Source organism: Tachypleus tridentatus, chromosome 10, assembly GCF_004210375.1.
Source record: "Tachypleus tridentatus isolate NWPU-2018 chromosome 10, ASM421037v1, whole genome shotgun sequence".
Taxonomy (NCBI): domain Eukaryota; kingdom Metazoa; phylum Arthropoda; class Merostomata; order Xiphosura; family Limulidae; genus Tachypleus; species Tachypleus tridentatus.
This window is the reverse complement of record NC_134834.1, coordinates 46,350,712-46,364,862: the sequence shown is the minus strand read 5'-3', so window position 1 is coordinate 46,364,862 and position 14,151 is coordinate 46,350,712. Positions and strand designations below refer to the sequence as shown.

The window sequence follows — 14,151 nt, the reverse complement described above, 5'->3', positions numbered from 1 at the left end:
TGTTGTGTCCTTTTTATGGTCACTTATAATTTAATATTAAATGTCACTATATAAATAGCTTTTCTATGGGTGTGGAATATTTATGAAAACTAGCAGCTGTAACATGTCACTACTGAGAAATTACTGTGAGTTAAATGTGTAAATGCTAAATGTATTGTTCATGGTATTTCAATGCTGATGCATGAACATATAAAAATCATTCATACAAAGTGTGATTAATCCTATGTATATACATACTTTATTACTACTTGCCCACTAATGTTATTTGAACAATTACACTGCATTAGACATTTTACTTCGTACGTATCCATAATTAAATGTAAATACCATTTAAAGGTTAGATCCAATCAAAATACTGGATGAAACACATTAGTGTAAAATATTTCATGTGGCTAAAAGTTGTTGTATTTAAAATAACATAAGATCAGCTACATACATGTGATCAAACCATATCCAGTAGTTAATTAATTTAGTCAGTCATATCAATCCAGATCAACAATACACATGTAGCACAAATAGTTCACTGTAAATAGGAGAGCAAAACATTCAGCAACTAAAACAACTTTACTGTCTTTTCATATTAAAACAGTACTTACAAACAGAGAAGAGTAAAAAAGCTACTTTCAGTTAGAGATAAAATAAAAAGCATACCGTTTTTGATGGTAATAGTTGAAATAATGAACTAATTGAGCGGCCATCTTGATCAGTTGCAGTCATAACAGCTGTAAACAATTCTTCAAATGGATTCTCTTCTTCATAGAAATCTCCTTGGTTTGACAGTGTATCCTATTTCAAAATATTTCAGTTTTTAAGTTTGAAATACAAGAATTTTTAATACTATGATCCAATAAGAATAAATAGCTGATTTGACTTTATCTCTCTATAAGTGAAAATAAGGATGAAATAACAGTATATTACAAGTATGCAAAATTCATCATATACTGCTCTATAATAGACTGAAGTGTGTAAAAATTTCATTTTAATTCCACCCCTTTCTTATGTGAATATTAAAATTTCACCAAAAACTATTTGATAAAAGCAGATTCAAATAGTACATAAATGTGAATTTATTTGGTCAATAGATAAACCTGTTACAAAATATAAAACACTTTGCAGTTGTAGAAAAAATAATCAGAAAAAAAAAAACATTAAAAATATAACAAACTTACTGTTTCAGACTCATCTCTTCTTTGATCTCCAGCTATGGATAACAACACATCAGCTTTGGTTTCCATGTAAAGATCATACAGATCACAAGCATCTTTGTATTCCTGGGATGACTTCTGAAAGTTTTATTTATTTTATTTGTTATTTCAAACCCAATCTATCTAGAATAATCTTCCACATGGACTAAAATATACTACATACTAAATAATTCCATGGCATGGTATCAACTGTGAAGTTGCCTGAAGTAAAACAAGAAATATATTGTACCAAAAATACTTATATTACTGTTTCAATTTTCATACAATAATATATCAAAATCAAAACAACACAATTTTCTAAAGTCACAGTGTCTATACAGATACTAGAGTAAAAGGTTTATGTAAATAGTAATTTTAAAAACCATTCTTTTTTTTAACCTGAAGAATAACTAAGAAGATTGAAACACTGTTCTGTACTATATTTCAGTTAAAGTTTTAATACCCATGCCATCCATCTTTAGGATACATTTGTACTTCAAGTTGGCTTCTCATCATAATGAATTCAAACCCAAAATAGTTAATAGCACCTGTTAGTTTTTAATGTTTATGTATGGGTCAGATTCTTTACAGTAGGTGTCTGTGACACATTGACAATAAATTTTAACAATATACAAACAGCACACAGTTAATTTGTATATTGTTAAAGTATATTATTTTTAAAACAAGACAAATGCGAATAAAAATGTTGATTGCATGGTTAATTGCCACCATTGTTTCTAGAGTTTTAAATTACTGTCTCTTCTCATCAAAGTCTACATAGGCTGGTTCAGCTACTTTGGAATGCAACTGACAAGGCAAATTCTTCTTCTCTGCTCTGTTATTACAATATATTCAATGATATGGTCACTTGCTCTACAAATTTGGTTACTATAGAATTTTAAGTAGTTGTTTCTTTTTGTCAAAAATTAGAACAGGTTTGTTCAAATACTTTTAAACACAATTGATAAGACAAATTATCTCTGATAACTGATTTCATAATTCCCAATATATGCTCTTTATGGTCAAATTCAGAAACACACAGAGGAGATCTAATTGACTATCTCTCACTAACTTGAAATACATTCTGGTCACACATTTATAAATAGCCCTATAGAGGCCTAGAGTTTCCTACACACTACAAGATATTATGATGTTCTAATACCCAATCAAACCCTTGAGGGAACTTAGAAGATTCTAGCAATAATACCAGTGACAAATCAGAACAATGAAACTGCACAACATATGATTTATACTGTTAAAAAACAAATCTGCAATAACCCATAATTATAAAAAATAACTAAATTTAACACTTGTGGTATACTTAAAACAGACATGAATATCTAACAATAAGCCCCTCTTCAAGAAAAATTGTACACCAGTTTTTTAAAACTATGTGAAAAGAATGTTTTTAGTTTATGCAAAAACTATTCCCATTGCATAAGGCATCTTGTATGGCTTCACCTTGACTGGATTACTGGTTATGGTCTTAACCTTGTGTTGCACAGGGTCCATCTTCACTGGTCTATCTATGAAGATATCTATACACTAGAACAGTAGATGTTGTAGGTCATTCTTCTGCTTGCCAGTCAGTTTTTCACTGATGTTAATGTCTTTGTACATGTTGTGTTTGGTTTAGTAGATCTTCATCTTCTGCAACAAAGTAATCTTCTTATGGTTCTGCATCTATGAAAGCTACACCTGCAACATCCATCTGTGCCTCAATAGATGCCCTCTATGTTTTCTTCCCTCTCATAGTACCTCTTCAGCAGATTAGTGTGTTAGACGTTGGTATTCCATCCACTTTCATCTTACAGTCTGTACATCACTTCCTGCACATCAAAAGGTCCTTTCCACTATAGGGTGAGTTTGTTATTGATTGTACATAGCAAAACTAAGGCATTTTTTCTGACCCTGAAACATCAATCCTTGGCCTTCTTGTCACAGCAGTACTTCTGATTGTCTTGAGTTACATACACTTAAGCAAGTTGATAGTTCTCTCCCTTCTGGTTTCTGAATTGTAGCATATACTGGTATGTGTTCCTCACTCTTGACTCTTATTCTGCTGTCAACAGCTTTATCAATATCTGCACCAAATCTAATACTATTTTTCTATACAGTAACCAAAAAGGAGAAAACCTGGTACTTGCTTGTGAGACTTCTCAGTAAGCAAATAATACTGCCTGCAGGTACCTGTCACAGTCACATTTTCCCTCTTGGCACATTTTTCGTAAACTCTATTACTCCATAAAGAGTTGCTTAGTATTGATGAGTCTGCACTCCTCTTGCATCAGGTCCAAGGTAACCTAGGTCCTTCTGTTACTCAAGGCTAATTTTGGAAAGCCTACTCTACAGAATACTTCCAGGATGGCTCCTCATACTCTCTTCACTTCTACCTTCTGCAATACCATGCTTGCTGGGTACTATATCATATAGTTGATAATTGTTAGAATGTAACAATTGCTCTTGTTAAATACAGAGGCTAGTGGTACAATTCAGTCTACAGTTACTCTGCTGAATGGCTCTTCTACAAGAGGCATCTTGTCTAGTGACATCTTGGATACCTTCTCACTAGGTCACATTTCTGGCAAGTTGTCTCTATTCTGTTTCTTGTAGCAGCAGCACCCATGGTGATAGTTATTTCTTTCCAGCAACATCTTTGTAGGTAGTTCCAGCTGTTTTATATTGATAATTTTGCTGTTCCCAGAGATACCAACTATTTCAAATAACTGAGCATAATGATTGTAGACAGAGCCCTTTATCATTTGCAGCTACTAGGCCTGACCAATGTCTCTAAGCTGTTTATTATTGTATTATTATTATTATAACTATTATTATTTATTACTGCTATAGATTGCTCATTTATGACTGTGTTTCATATTCTGAATTCTTACTCATAAATGTCATTATCTGCATTGTTTTTGTCTTTGTCTCAGCCTTTTGTTGGTGAGGTGCCGATTTTGTATGTCTGGAACAATCGTTTATCCCGCCATGCACCACAGAAAAATCGATGTGACAAACTGTACAAAACACATGACTGTCACTGACTTTTGATGCAATGACTGGATATTTTGCACTATACTCTTTCCCAAATTTTTGATTCACAGTTTTAGTCCTTTTAGATTTGCCAGAAAGAAGACAAGTTGGTGAACGAGGCCTCATTTTTTTCCATCTTGTGAACGATCGCATTGATGTTTCTATGCCGCTTAGAAAATGAGAAATATTAATTTACGCGAGCACTAATTGGCTGACAAGCACTGATGATGTAACTATGGATTACCCCACATACCCAATATGGAGAAGCACTGCACTCAAATTATTGGTAGACGTCAGAGACACAAATATTTTTTATTATTTCAAGCACAAACATGATTATCGCAAGTAGCCAATTGGACCATGTCTTTTATTTATTATCAAAATTTATTTGTATCTCAGTAAAAATTTTCTTTTCACCCTTTTCAAGCCCTGGGGGAAATATTTATCACTTTATTGTACAGGCTGATATAATATATAATAATTTGGGAGTTGCAACAAGGCGTAATATTTTTCTGTTTGAGTGTATAGTCATAATGTATACACCAAAATCATAATGGTTGGCATCTCTGTGTTCCTTGTAAGTGACAGACTCACACTCACCTGCAACATGCACCATTTTATAACAAACATAGCATTTCTTCTCCCATTTGTCTCTTGACTTGTTGTCACCTTTGGTCAGCCACTGCTGGTTTTGACAATGACTATTAATTTTGGTCTTGCCATTTATACTCCCCTTCATGGACTTCCATACACTGTTCTGCTGGCTTTTCATCTTGTCTGTGTCTTACAGTACTTTCTCATTAAGAAACAATGATATTTCAGTGTAACACATGGTCATGTCAGTTCACCTTAAGCACTACACTATGTAAAACAAATTTTGTTCCTTGATAGTATGTGTTATTTCTTAATTACTTATGTTGTAAAAGTACAGAAAATGACCATTATTCCCTTCAAACATTGCTTTTGTGACCTAAATAATGAAATTAACTTATTTTCTATGTAAAACCGAGCAAATTTGCACATTTTCATTTACATGAGGTCTGAATAAAAAGACATGAATCAAGATTTACATGTATTTATACTAAAGTTATACAAAAATGAGCAAAAATGTTTAGAAGTGAGTAGTTTTTCGAGATTTGCAACAGTAATGTAAATCACTTTCATGTATCAGCCCCCAAATACAGTCTCCCATCATGTTTTGTGAGCAAGGAGAGTATAACGAAAAGTAAAGTTTGAAGAGAAAAATAGGTTTTTTCCATTTACTTTAGGCATAAGCAATTGGAAAAGAACACTTTCTACTCAGGAACAAGGAAAAGTAAAAATTTTTTACATAGCGTTATCAATGTTTATGTGCTACAAACTGAAATGTAGTTTCTCCAGTGTTAGGTATGATTTATCCCAAAATCTGGTGAAATACCATCCATGATAAGTTAATAGAGTTTCAGCACGGTAACTTTTAACTTGTAATAGTTCATGGCATCTCATGATTTCATGCCTGCATAAACTTATAGGCCTTTTCCTGTGAGTAGGGGGATGAGATAGACTGCCCAGTCATCTTTGTTTTATCCCTTTCCATGTTATTTTTTGTTCATCAAATTTTGGCAGTTTGGGTTGGCTAGCCCTGTCCTCATTCTTGGGCCATCCATCTGTCTATTGGGTTAGCTTGATGATTTCAATTTGTGTTATTATTCTCCATATTTTTAGTCTCTCCTTTTCTTCTTACTCAATTTGTATTTCATCTTCACATTTGTGTTCAGTCTTTCTTCCTCTCTTCTTTGCCTTTCTTTTTATTCCTGTCTTCTCTGTTAACACTTCTTTCTCTTTCTCTCTAGTTCTTATTTAACAAATTCTAGTAGATTGTCACCTTTGAGCGTAAGTTGGTAACACCTCTCTATTCACTTACCAAAGTCAGTCAGCATGGTTGTTTTCTCTACAATATTTTCACCACCACTACAACTATGCATATAAAGAATTACTTTGCCTACTGTTGCTTACATCTACCACCATTTACCACTGTATAATCCTGACTGGCTAATAAATGCACATATATGGGCCAGATTCTTTACTGCAGATGTAGGTTCTGAGTTAGTGATAAATTTCACTAAATCTACACAGTCCATTTGTTTTAAAATAATATGTATAAAAACAAGTCAACTAAATGTACAAATGTTTGTTACACAGTTAATTCTCTTAGTATGGGCTCAGTCAGTTTCATCAACCATGTCACCTCTTCGTGCTCATTCAAAGCCTTTATAGATCTAATACTACTAATGTTTAATATAGTGTGTATACCATCACAAAATTTGGCAGACTTTCAATTAACATTTTAAGTCTTTTACACATAAAAGTCATATTTCTTTGTAAAACATTTAAAAAAAACTAAACAAAGATTTTTTTCCATGAATAAACTGAGTATTTCAACACTATTTGTTTCGAATAATGTGCATGCAAAGTGATTTTCATGTTGAGGTTATTTTTTTTCACCTAAAATTTTTCAAATTTAATTTTATAACCTCTAAAACCACCTAAATACATTTCAAATGTTTGTTTTCAGTAAAACTTTATATTTTATCTGTTATTTTCTCAACTCCAACTGCAGAAAATGTATATCAATTTGATTGACCTCATAACTACAAAAAGAACACATCCAAACAAATATGTTGCCCTCTCTTTCTTTTGAGAATGAATTCAAATTCTAACATGAAACTACATTTGTTTATCCTAAGTAACTTTAAGCTTGTAAATGTATACATCTATTTATTATTATTGTTTTATTGCTTTTTTTTGTTTTTGACTATTGATGACACTTATATCTTACTTTTTATGATAAAAATATGCTAAATAACTTTTGTTGACTTAAATAATACATCAAAGAACATATAATAATAAAATACAAAATGTAGATAACTTTCCTCTAACTCTCACAATTTTTCTGGTTTTCTAACTATGTGACAAGAGCCATTACAAGTTCATCCAAGCTAGTTATTATCTTTCCTTTGGGCATGATGCTTATAGTGTCAGTGAAATTAACAATCCTCCATTCAGAATATGTAATATAACATTACTTTATGGATGAAGAGCCTTGGCTTTCTTTGGGGTATAGATAATATAAAATGAAATGTAAGAGAAAACTATTAAAAAATGTTGTAAGAGAGTACATGACAGGTGGGTGCAGCAAGAAAGGTTTGATTTTCTATTTGATGTCTTTGTAACCAAACAAAATTGAAAGCTATCAAAATTATGGTTTGTCTGAGCAATAACAATTTTACCATGAATAAAATTTACCTTAAATTTTGTATTTAATGGAGGGGCAGTTAATAAAATATGAAAGATGGTATGCCTACAAAAAATGTGCCACCTTTTTCACAGTAGGGGAAATTCACAATACTGCTTTATAAAATTAAGAATTTAAATATTACATACTATAAAATATGAATTGTGATTCAGCACTATACTAATTGGTATAACATACACAGAAAGAAGTTTAAAAAGAATGTAAGCCACTAAACCTCATGACATGAACAGTAAATGATGCCCAGGCACAAATAGTTAATCACCACAGTTGTATCCATGGCTTTAAATAATAGTTTATTCTTGTCAGTGTCCACACAGGCTACTTCAGTTACTTTAGAACACAACTGACAAGACAAATTATTCTTCTTTGCTCTATTATTACAATACATTTGATGATAAGTTCACTTATTTTACATTGTTTGTTATCACAAATGTATCCAAAGCTCTAAGTAACTCTCTCTGCATCAAAAATCCACACAAATTAATTTAACTACTTTAGAAGACAACTAAAAAGACAAATTATTTCTTCTCTACCCTCTTTTTACAGTACAATCTGTGGTAATTCACATTATAGACAAATACACAGTCTTTATCTAGCTAAACTCACAACTGTGCAGTCTATATCTACTTGATTACATCTATCACTAATTTAACTTGAACTACATTTTGGAATAATGTTTATAAATAGCCCAATTTAAGCCAAGAACTTTCCACACACTATAAGTTATTATGATGTAGTAATACTCAATCAAAACAATGAAAAGAGCTTAGAAGGTCCTAGTAACATAAAGCAATAAGTTCCAAATCACAACAATGGCACATATAATTCATACACACTTACATAAATAATCCTGTAATAAACTATCACTTGTTAAGATAACTAAGCTTAACACTTATGCTATACTTAAACTAAAACAGGCATGTCTATCTAACAGTACCCCTTTCCAACAGAGATGTAGGAATCTGAGTCAATGAGTAGGATTCTAAAAATTTTCTCTTAATAAAAATTAATACTTCAAAAAGCAAAGTGTTAAGATTCTATGTAATAAAACATTTTAAATAAGATATAACATCTCTAATTCTAGTAACCTTTGTTACAATTCCTTTAAAATAAAATATTCAAAATGAATACAAAAAAAATCATTTTGTATTTTAACATCAAAAGCCATATTCCATCAATCATCATTACTGAAGATTAAGAATTGAAATTTCATATACATTAATAAATTAGAAAAATCAAATGTATAAATGACTTTATTGGATCCTAACTTATTAATTGATATATAAAAGTTTCTCACATTTTCCAAACAAATTTATGCTAACATCCTTTATTATTGGTGACTAAAGGCAAGGTTGACTGTGGAACCAAAATTAAATTATTAATTATATTATGAATCATCTAGTACAGATTATATTGCATTTTGTATGCTATATTCACACAAAATATTCTGATATCCAGGGTTTAATTTCAGTGTTCTTCTAAAGGGCAACTCAATACCGAAAAATCATAGATATTTCTGTTTTTTTTTAAATCAAAATTGCAGGCATAGAAATAGAAATTTTAAGTTGTTCAAACTGCATAATAGATTTTATTTGAAAAAATGGTCAGTAATAGCAATAATAATCACTGAAAGAAAAGCTTTTCAACACCTTTTGCTATAGATAATGGGTTAAAGGCCATGTCATCATGTTTATTGATTTGCAATGTAAATTTTATTGAACTACAATTTTATGAATTCATGTCAATATTATATAAGGCACTTTCTTAATTTAAAGGTGTATATTTAAAGAACCAACCCAAATATAGATTTTAATGAATCTTTTGGTATGATGAATGTGGCAGTGGTTAAAATTAGATATTTATGCTGTCAAAATACAAAGTCTATAGTTTTGTACAAATCAAGAACTCAAATTACCAATACTGACAAACTAGAATATAAAATAAGAACCCTGCATCTTTTCATTTTGCTGAAATATGGCTTAGGTACTGAATCAAACACAATAACCCCACTGACCTCTTTCCATTTTTAGAAACAGGTCCCTCATATACTCTTGCTATAATGTATGGCATGTGAATAACCAACAAACAGCTTAGAATGTGCCCCTAGTAGTTTCTCAGCCATTTTAATTTGTGGAAAGACTACCACATTCTTTCAATCCAAGATTTCAAGGAGGTAGGTCATGTCTTTAGTTTCTTTGAAGTTTCCTCCTTTCTTCTGAGCTAAATACACCTTAGTTACTAAGTTTATTAAATTATAGTGGAATTATATGGTACCAGGATAGTTATTTATGATTTTTTTGGTTATTCAACTGTGTATATAAAACCTAAAAATAATCTTGTTTGATATCCTCCATGCGTGAAACTTTACAAGGCTTAGTAACTAATGTCTCGCAGGAATTGAGTTTAAAGTTCATCGCGAGAATAAATAATTGTTTGCTTAACTTCTTTATTTATTGTTCTATATTTTAAGGAAAATAAATGTTATAACTTGTTTCTAAATAGTAAATATATATATATAATGTATAATAATTTAAATTGTACTGTATAATACAAAATACTATTCACTAAAACACAGCCTAGACTGGGACAATTTTATACCATTGGATACAGTAACGAGTGCACATGCACCATGTTAATGCAACTTATGTAGATGTTAACTAGGTATGACTAGAAGGTCAACATAATAAAAAAATAATAAATGTATAATGTTGTAAAACTTAAGCCACTTAGACTTCATGTTATAATATGTTATCATTCGAGCACAGAAAAAAAACAATTTTTATTTATTTCATAATTTTGTTTATGATGGTTAAGAGATCTGTCAATTGCCAGACCCTACATAGAGTATAGAAATAATATAAAATATAAAGTCTTATTGAAAATAAGTGTTTGAAATGTATTTAGGAGGATTTAGAAATTACACAAATAATATTTGAGAGATTTGGGATGAACAATAGTTTTTTAAATCATAACCTGAAACCACTTTGTACTTGGACTAGTAACCAAACAGACTTGATATCTTTACAAAAAATCATAAGTAAAATATTTCATTAAAAAACCTGGATTTTTTGTGTAAAAAAATTGTAATTTTTACTAAAAGTCTGCCAAATTTTGTGAAGGTACACATACTGTATCAAAATTATATGGTAGACATTTAACATGTGCAAATGTGTATATGAACTTGCATATATTATATTGAGGCTGTTGCAAATGAGTTACGATTTGGAAAATAATTTCATTTCAGATTCATACAGAAAAATAAATGCAATCTCCAATTTCAATAATTTCATGTATTAAAATTTGTTTTTTTGTTTTTGTAATTCTTAATTTTTGATTGTGACTGCTAAACATATTTTTGCACTATGTGTATTATAAATCTACTTTACCTCTATTTTTTTACATGTTACTTAATTTAGAAAACATTGTTTTTTGTAAACACTTTTTTAAATCAACTTTACATAGAACATTACATAATGGTTATTGTAACAATGCATGAAGTATGGAAAGTTGTCACTTATCTTTGAGAGTTTTCAAAAAGTAAGTTATGTTACTCTTAATAGTAGAGCCACTAAATTGAAAAAAACTGTAAGAAGCCTATAACCTTACTATATATTCTGTACATTATTTGTGAATTTGAATACATTAAAATTTTCATTTATTATAAGAAAAAATTGAAAACTAGAACCACTGCAAAGAAGTTAAAATTTCTAAAACCTTTCAATGTTGTTATGATTAGCTAGTTTAACTATTTTGTTCATCTGTTAAATTTCAGTAACTCTAAAACAGATATAAAATCATATTGTTTCTAGGAATGCACAAATGTAAGATTTTGAAACTAAAAATTAACAAATAATTCAATTATCCCATCAAATATTTAAATTTCTTTGCTTAAATGACTAATAAGATTACAATGATGACAGCAAGAATGTAAAATTGCAAGCTGGAAGTGTAAAATTTACTTAAAACAATGCAAATAGACCACATACAGTAGTTACCTTATAGTAAGCCTTTGCATTATTCACCATAAGCTCTATATCAGCGGTCATTTGTTCAACTTCAGTGTATTCTTCTGTTTTCAATTTTTGTTGGATTTTTAAGAGATCCATTGGAACACTGACCACATCATAGTAATCAGCCAAGCTCCTAAAAATGAGAGTGTAAACATTAACTCTTTTGTTTCAAATTATGTCTTAAATTTTACTACACAATATGACAAACTAAAAGTAAATTAATATTTTGAATCTGTTACTTTTTGATCAGAAGTAAACACAATAAAGTGGGAAAGTGTTGACATTTTATCAAATGTTGCTCAATACGTTTAATGAGATGTAAAAAGTGATAAATATTTCAAATTATTATCAAGTTGAAATGTATTTAATTATTGATTCAATCAAATTCACCATCTGTCATCTATAACTCCTGCTACATTATATAGGCTTACAAAAGTGAATAATATTCTTTTGAGGTCACTTTTCTCAGAGTGTAACACTACAACTTCATGAAAAATCACCACAGATATTATGGGACTATAAAAGCCTACAACTCTTGCACCAACAAAACACTGGCAGTGCCATGAAAACATTTGTTAATAAGAATTAACAGAATACTCATTTACATTTTACTGGGTACATATTGAAACTGGAACAGTTTTACTTTCATAAAATCCACCTTTAGAAAGGTATAATCATATGACTGGCATAACAAATTTAAGGAATTAATGATAATCTTCAGATGGTTTTGGAAGATCTAACTCTGCATCTTTGATTTCACTTTTTGTTACACTGACAATTTTAGAGTCAGTGCTCAGGCCTTGACTATATGCTAAGGTTTGCTGATTTCTTTAATAGTTCAAGCATGTGTTATGTACACACAAATACTAGTCATAATCTGTATTCTGAACAAGATAAAGATGGTGACATATGCATACAACACAGACACTTTTGACATAATCACAGAAAAGAATCTGGTAATTAATAAATATACACCTGTTATCTTTCAATGTTTGATATGACCACTGGTTTACATGGAAATGGAAAATTTATTTTAAAACTAACATACTGCATAAAATCTGGGTCCATAACATCCAAATCATCTGGCTGCACCTGACTTCAGATTTCATTAGCATACTTTTGAAATTTGTTGCATTATTAATTTTACTGGCAACACTGTGAAACCTCTAAGGATACAATCTGCAGAAATAATCATTGTAAATTTTAATTTTTCTTTATACAATATCTTAAAACAAGCATTACAAACCACTTTTATTGTCAGTTATTACTTCTTTTACAAGTGAGTATGTGTCAATTATATCTTCCTGATTAATAAGTGCAAATCTAAGATACAATGAAGAAAATCTAATCATTAAAGCCAAATCTGCTACAAAAATACATACCTCCTTTTTGGTGCTCGAATGAAGGTTTCACAGAGCAAGTGGCCATCTTCAGTTTTGAAGTTTCGTATGGTATCATAGAGTTCCTGGCATATCTCTCCCTGTTCAAGACGTGTCAGATGAGTGGGCTTGTAAATGAATCAACAGAGCCCCATGACATGAAGGTCCTCTTATTTGAGGTTTACTTCTGCCTACCATGCTCAAGGGACCACATGACCATTGTATCCATAACCAAAATAGAAGCTTTTTCACATACATGCTACCATGCAATAAACTCAATATATGAAAAATAATTAACACAGAGAAAAGATTTGCTACTAGCATCTAGCAATTTTAACACAAGGATAGAGGAAAACTGCTAAACTTCTGGAAAGGATGAGAGTTACAAAAACATTTTAACAATAATCTGAAAATACAGCCACCAATCTTTGATTAGTACATACTACAGTGTCCAGAAACAATGAGGGGCATTCATTTATTCCATACGCATAACATTTAAGGTAAAAAAAAAAAGGTTAAAAACAGATACATTTATTCTAGAAAGAGGAGAAAGAGTTATGCTATATAAACTCTATTCCAGCAGAATTTTTTTTTAAATATATTTCACTTCAGTAAAACATTTTAATACTTGTATGTACAAATTGCTATTCTGAAATTCCTTTTTAATTCGCTAGTACTATAATCTAGTGAACAAAAATCATTATTTATTAACAAGTAGTTTGGAGACAAAACAGACTGCCATTTTCCTTTTTTTTTTCATCACGTTTATGTTTTCAAACTAAATTTCATTAGAGTTGATACAGGAAGCAAACATGATGTATTGAAACTAATGTATATTTGAAATAATGATTACTGAGAAACATTTTAACAAATCATTTCTTTGAACCTAAGTGTTTTAGATATTTAAAATCCTGTAGAAAGAAATGACACTAACAAACTGAAGTGCAATCTAATTTATATTACCATTAAATTCTGATATGAGCAAGTTACCTGATTATAAAGTGAAAATAAGATTCAATCTGCTATTGGTATTGGCTATAGTTACTTAAGTATCCTTTTCATACATTCCAATTTACAAAGATTAGAATGTATTGTTTCATCAGCTGGGTGCCCTCAATGTTAATATTTTCAGTTATACTCATAGTAACAGCTCATGATGTTTGGCCAGCTTAGAATATTTAGGTGAATCATAAATATTAAATTAACAATTCAAAAAAATTTGAATTATGTTTACAATCAAAGTATTGTAA

The 14,151-nt window shown here is 30.4% G+C and overlaps 1 protein-coding gene across 12 annotated transcripts in view; it reads right to left on the bottom strand.

Moving 5' to 3' along the window:
• Nucleotides 1-14,151, bottom strand: part of polybromo (protein) — a 182,375-nt gene that overhangs the window by 150,652 nt on the left and 17,572 nt on the right. For 10 of the 12 annotated variants that reach the window (XM_076461156.1, XM_076461165.1, XM_076461157.1 and 7 more), the window contains exons 3-6: nt 12,905-13,029; nt 11,508-11,655; nt 1,170-1,283; nt 652-786 (exon numbers count right to left, since the gene is read on the bottom strand). In XM_076461156.1, the coding sequence (XP_076317271.1) occupies nt 652-786; nt 1,170-1,283; nt 11,508-11,655; nt 12,905-13,029 (522 nt within the window). The remainder of the gene's footprint in view (nt 1-651; nt 787-1,169; nt 1,284-11,507; nt 11,656-12,904; nt 13,030-14,151) is intronic. The other 2 variants (XM_076461159.1, XM_076461164.1) reach the window with 1 other exon arrangement.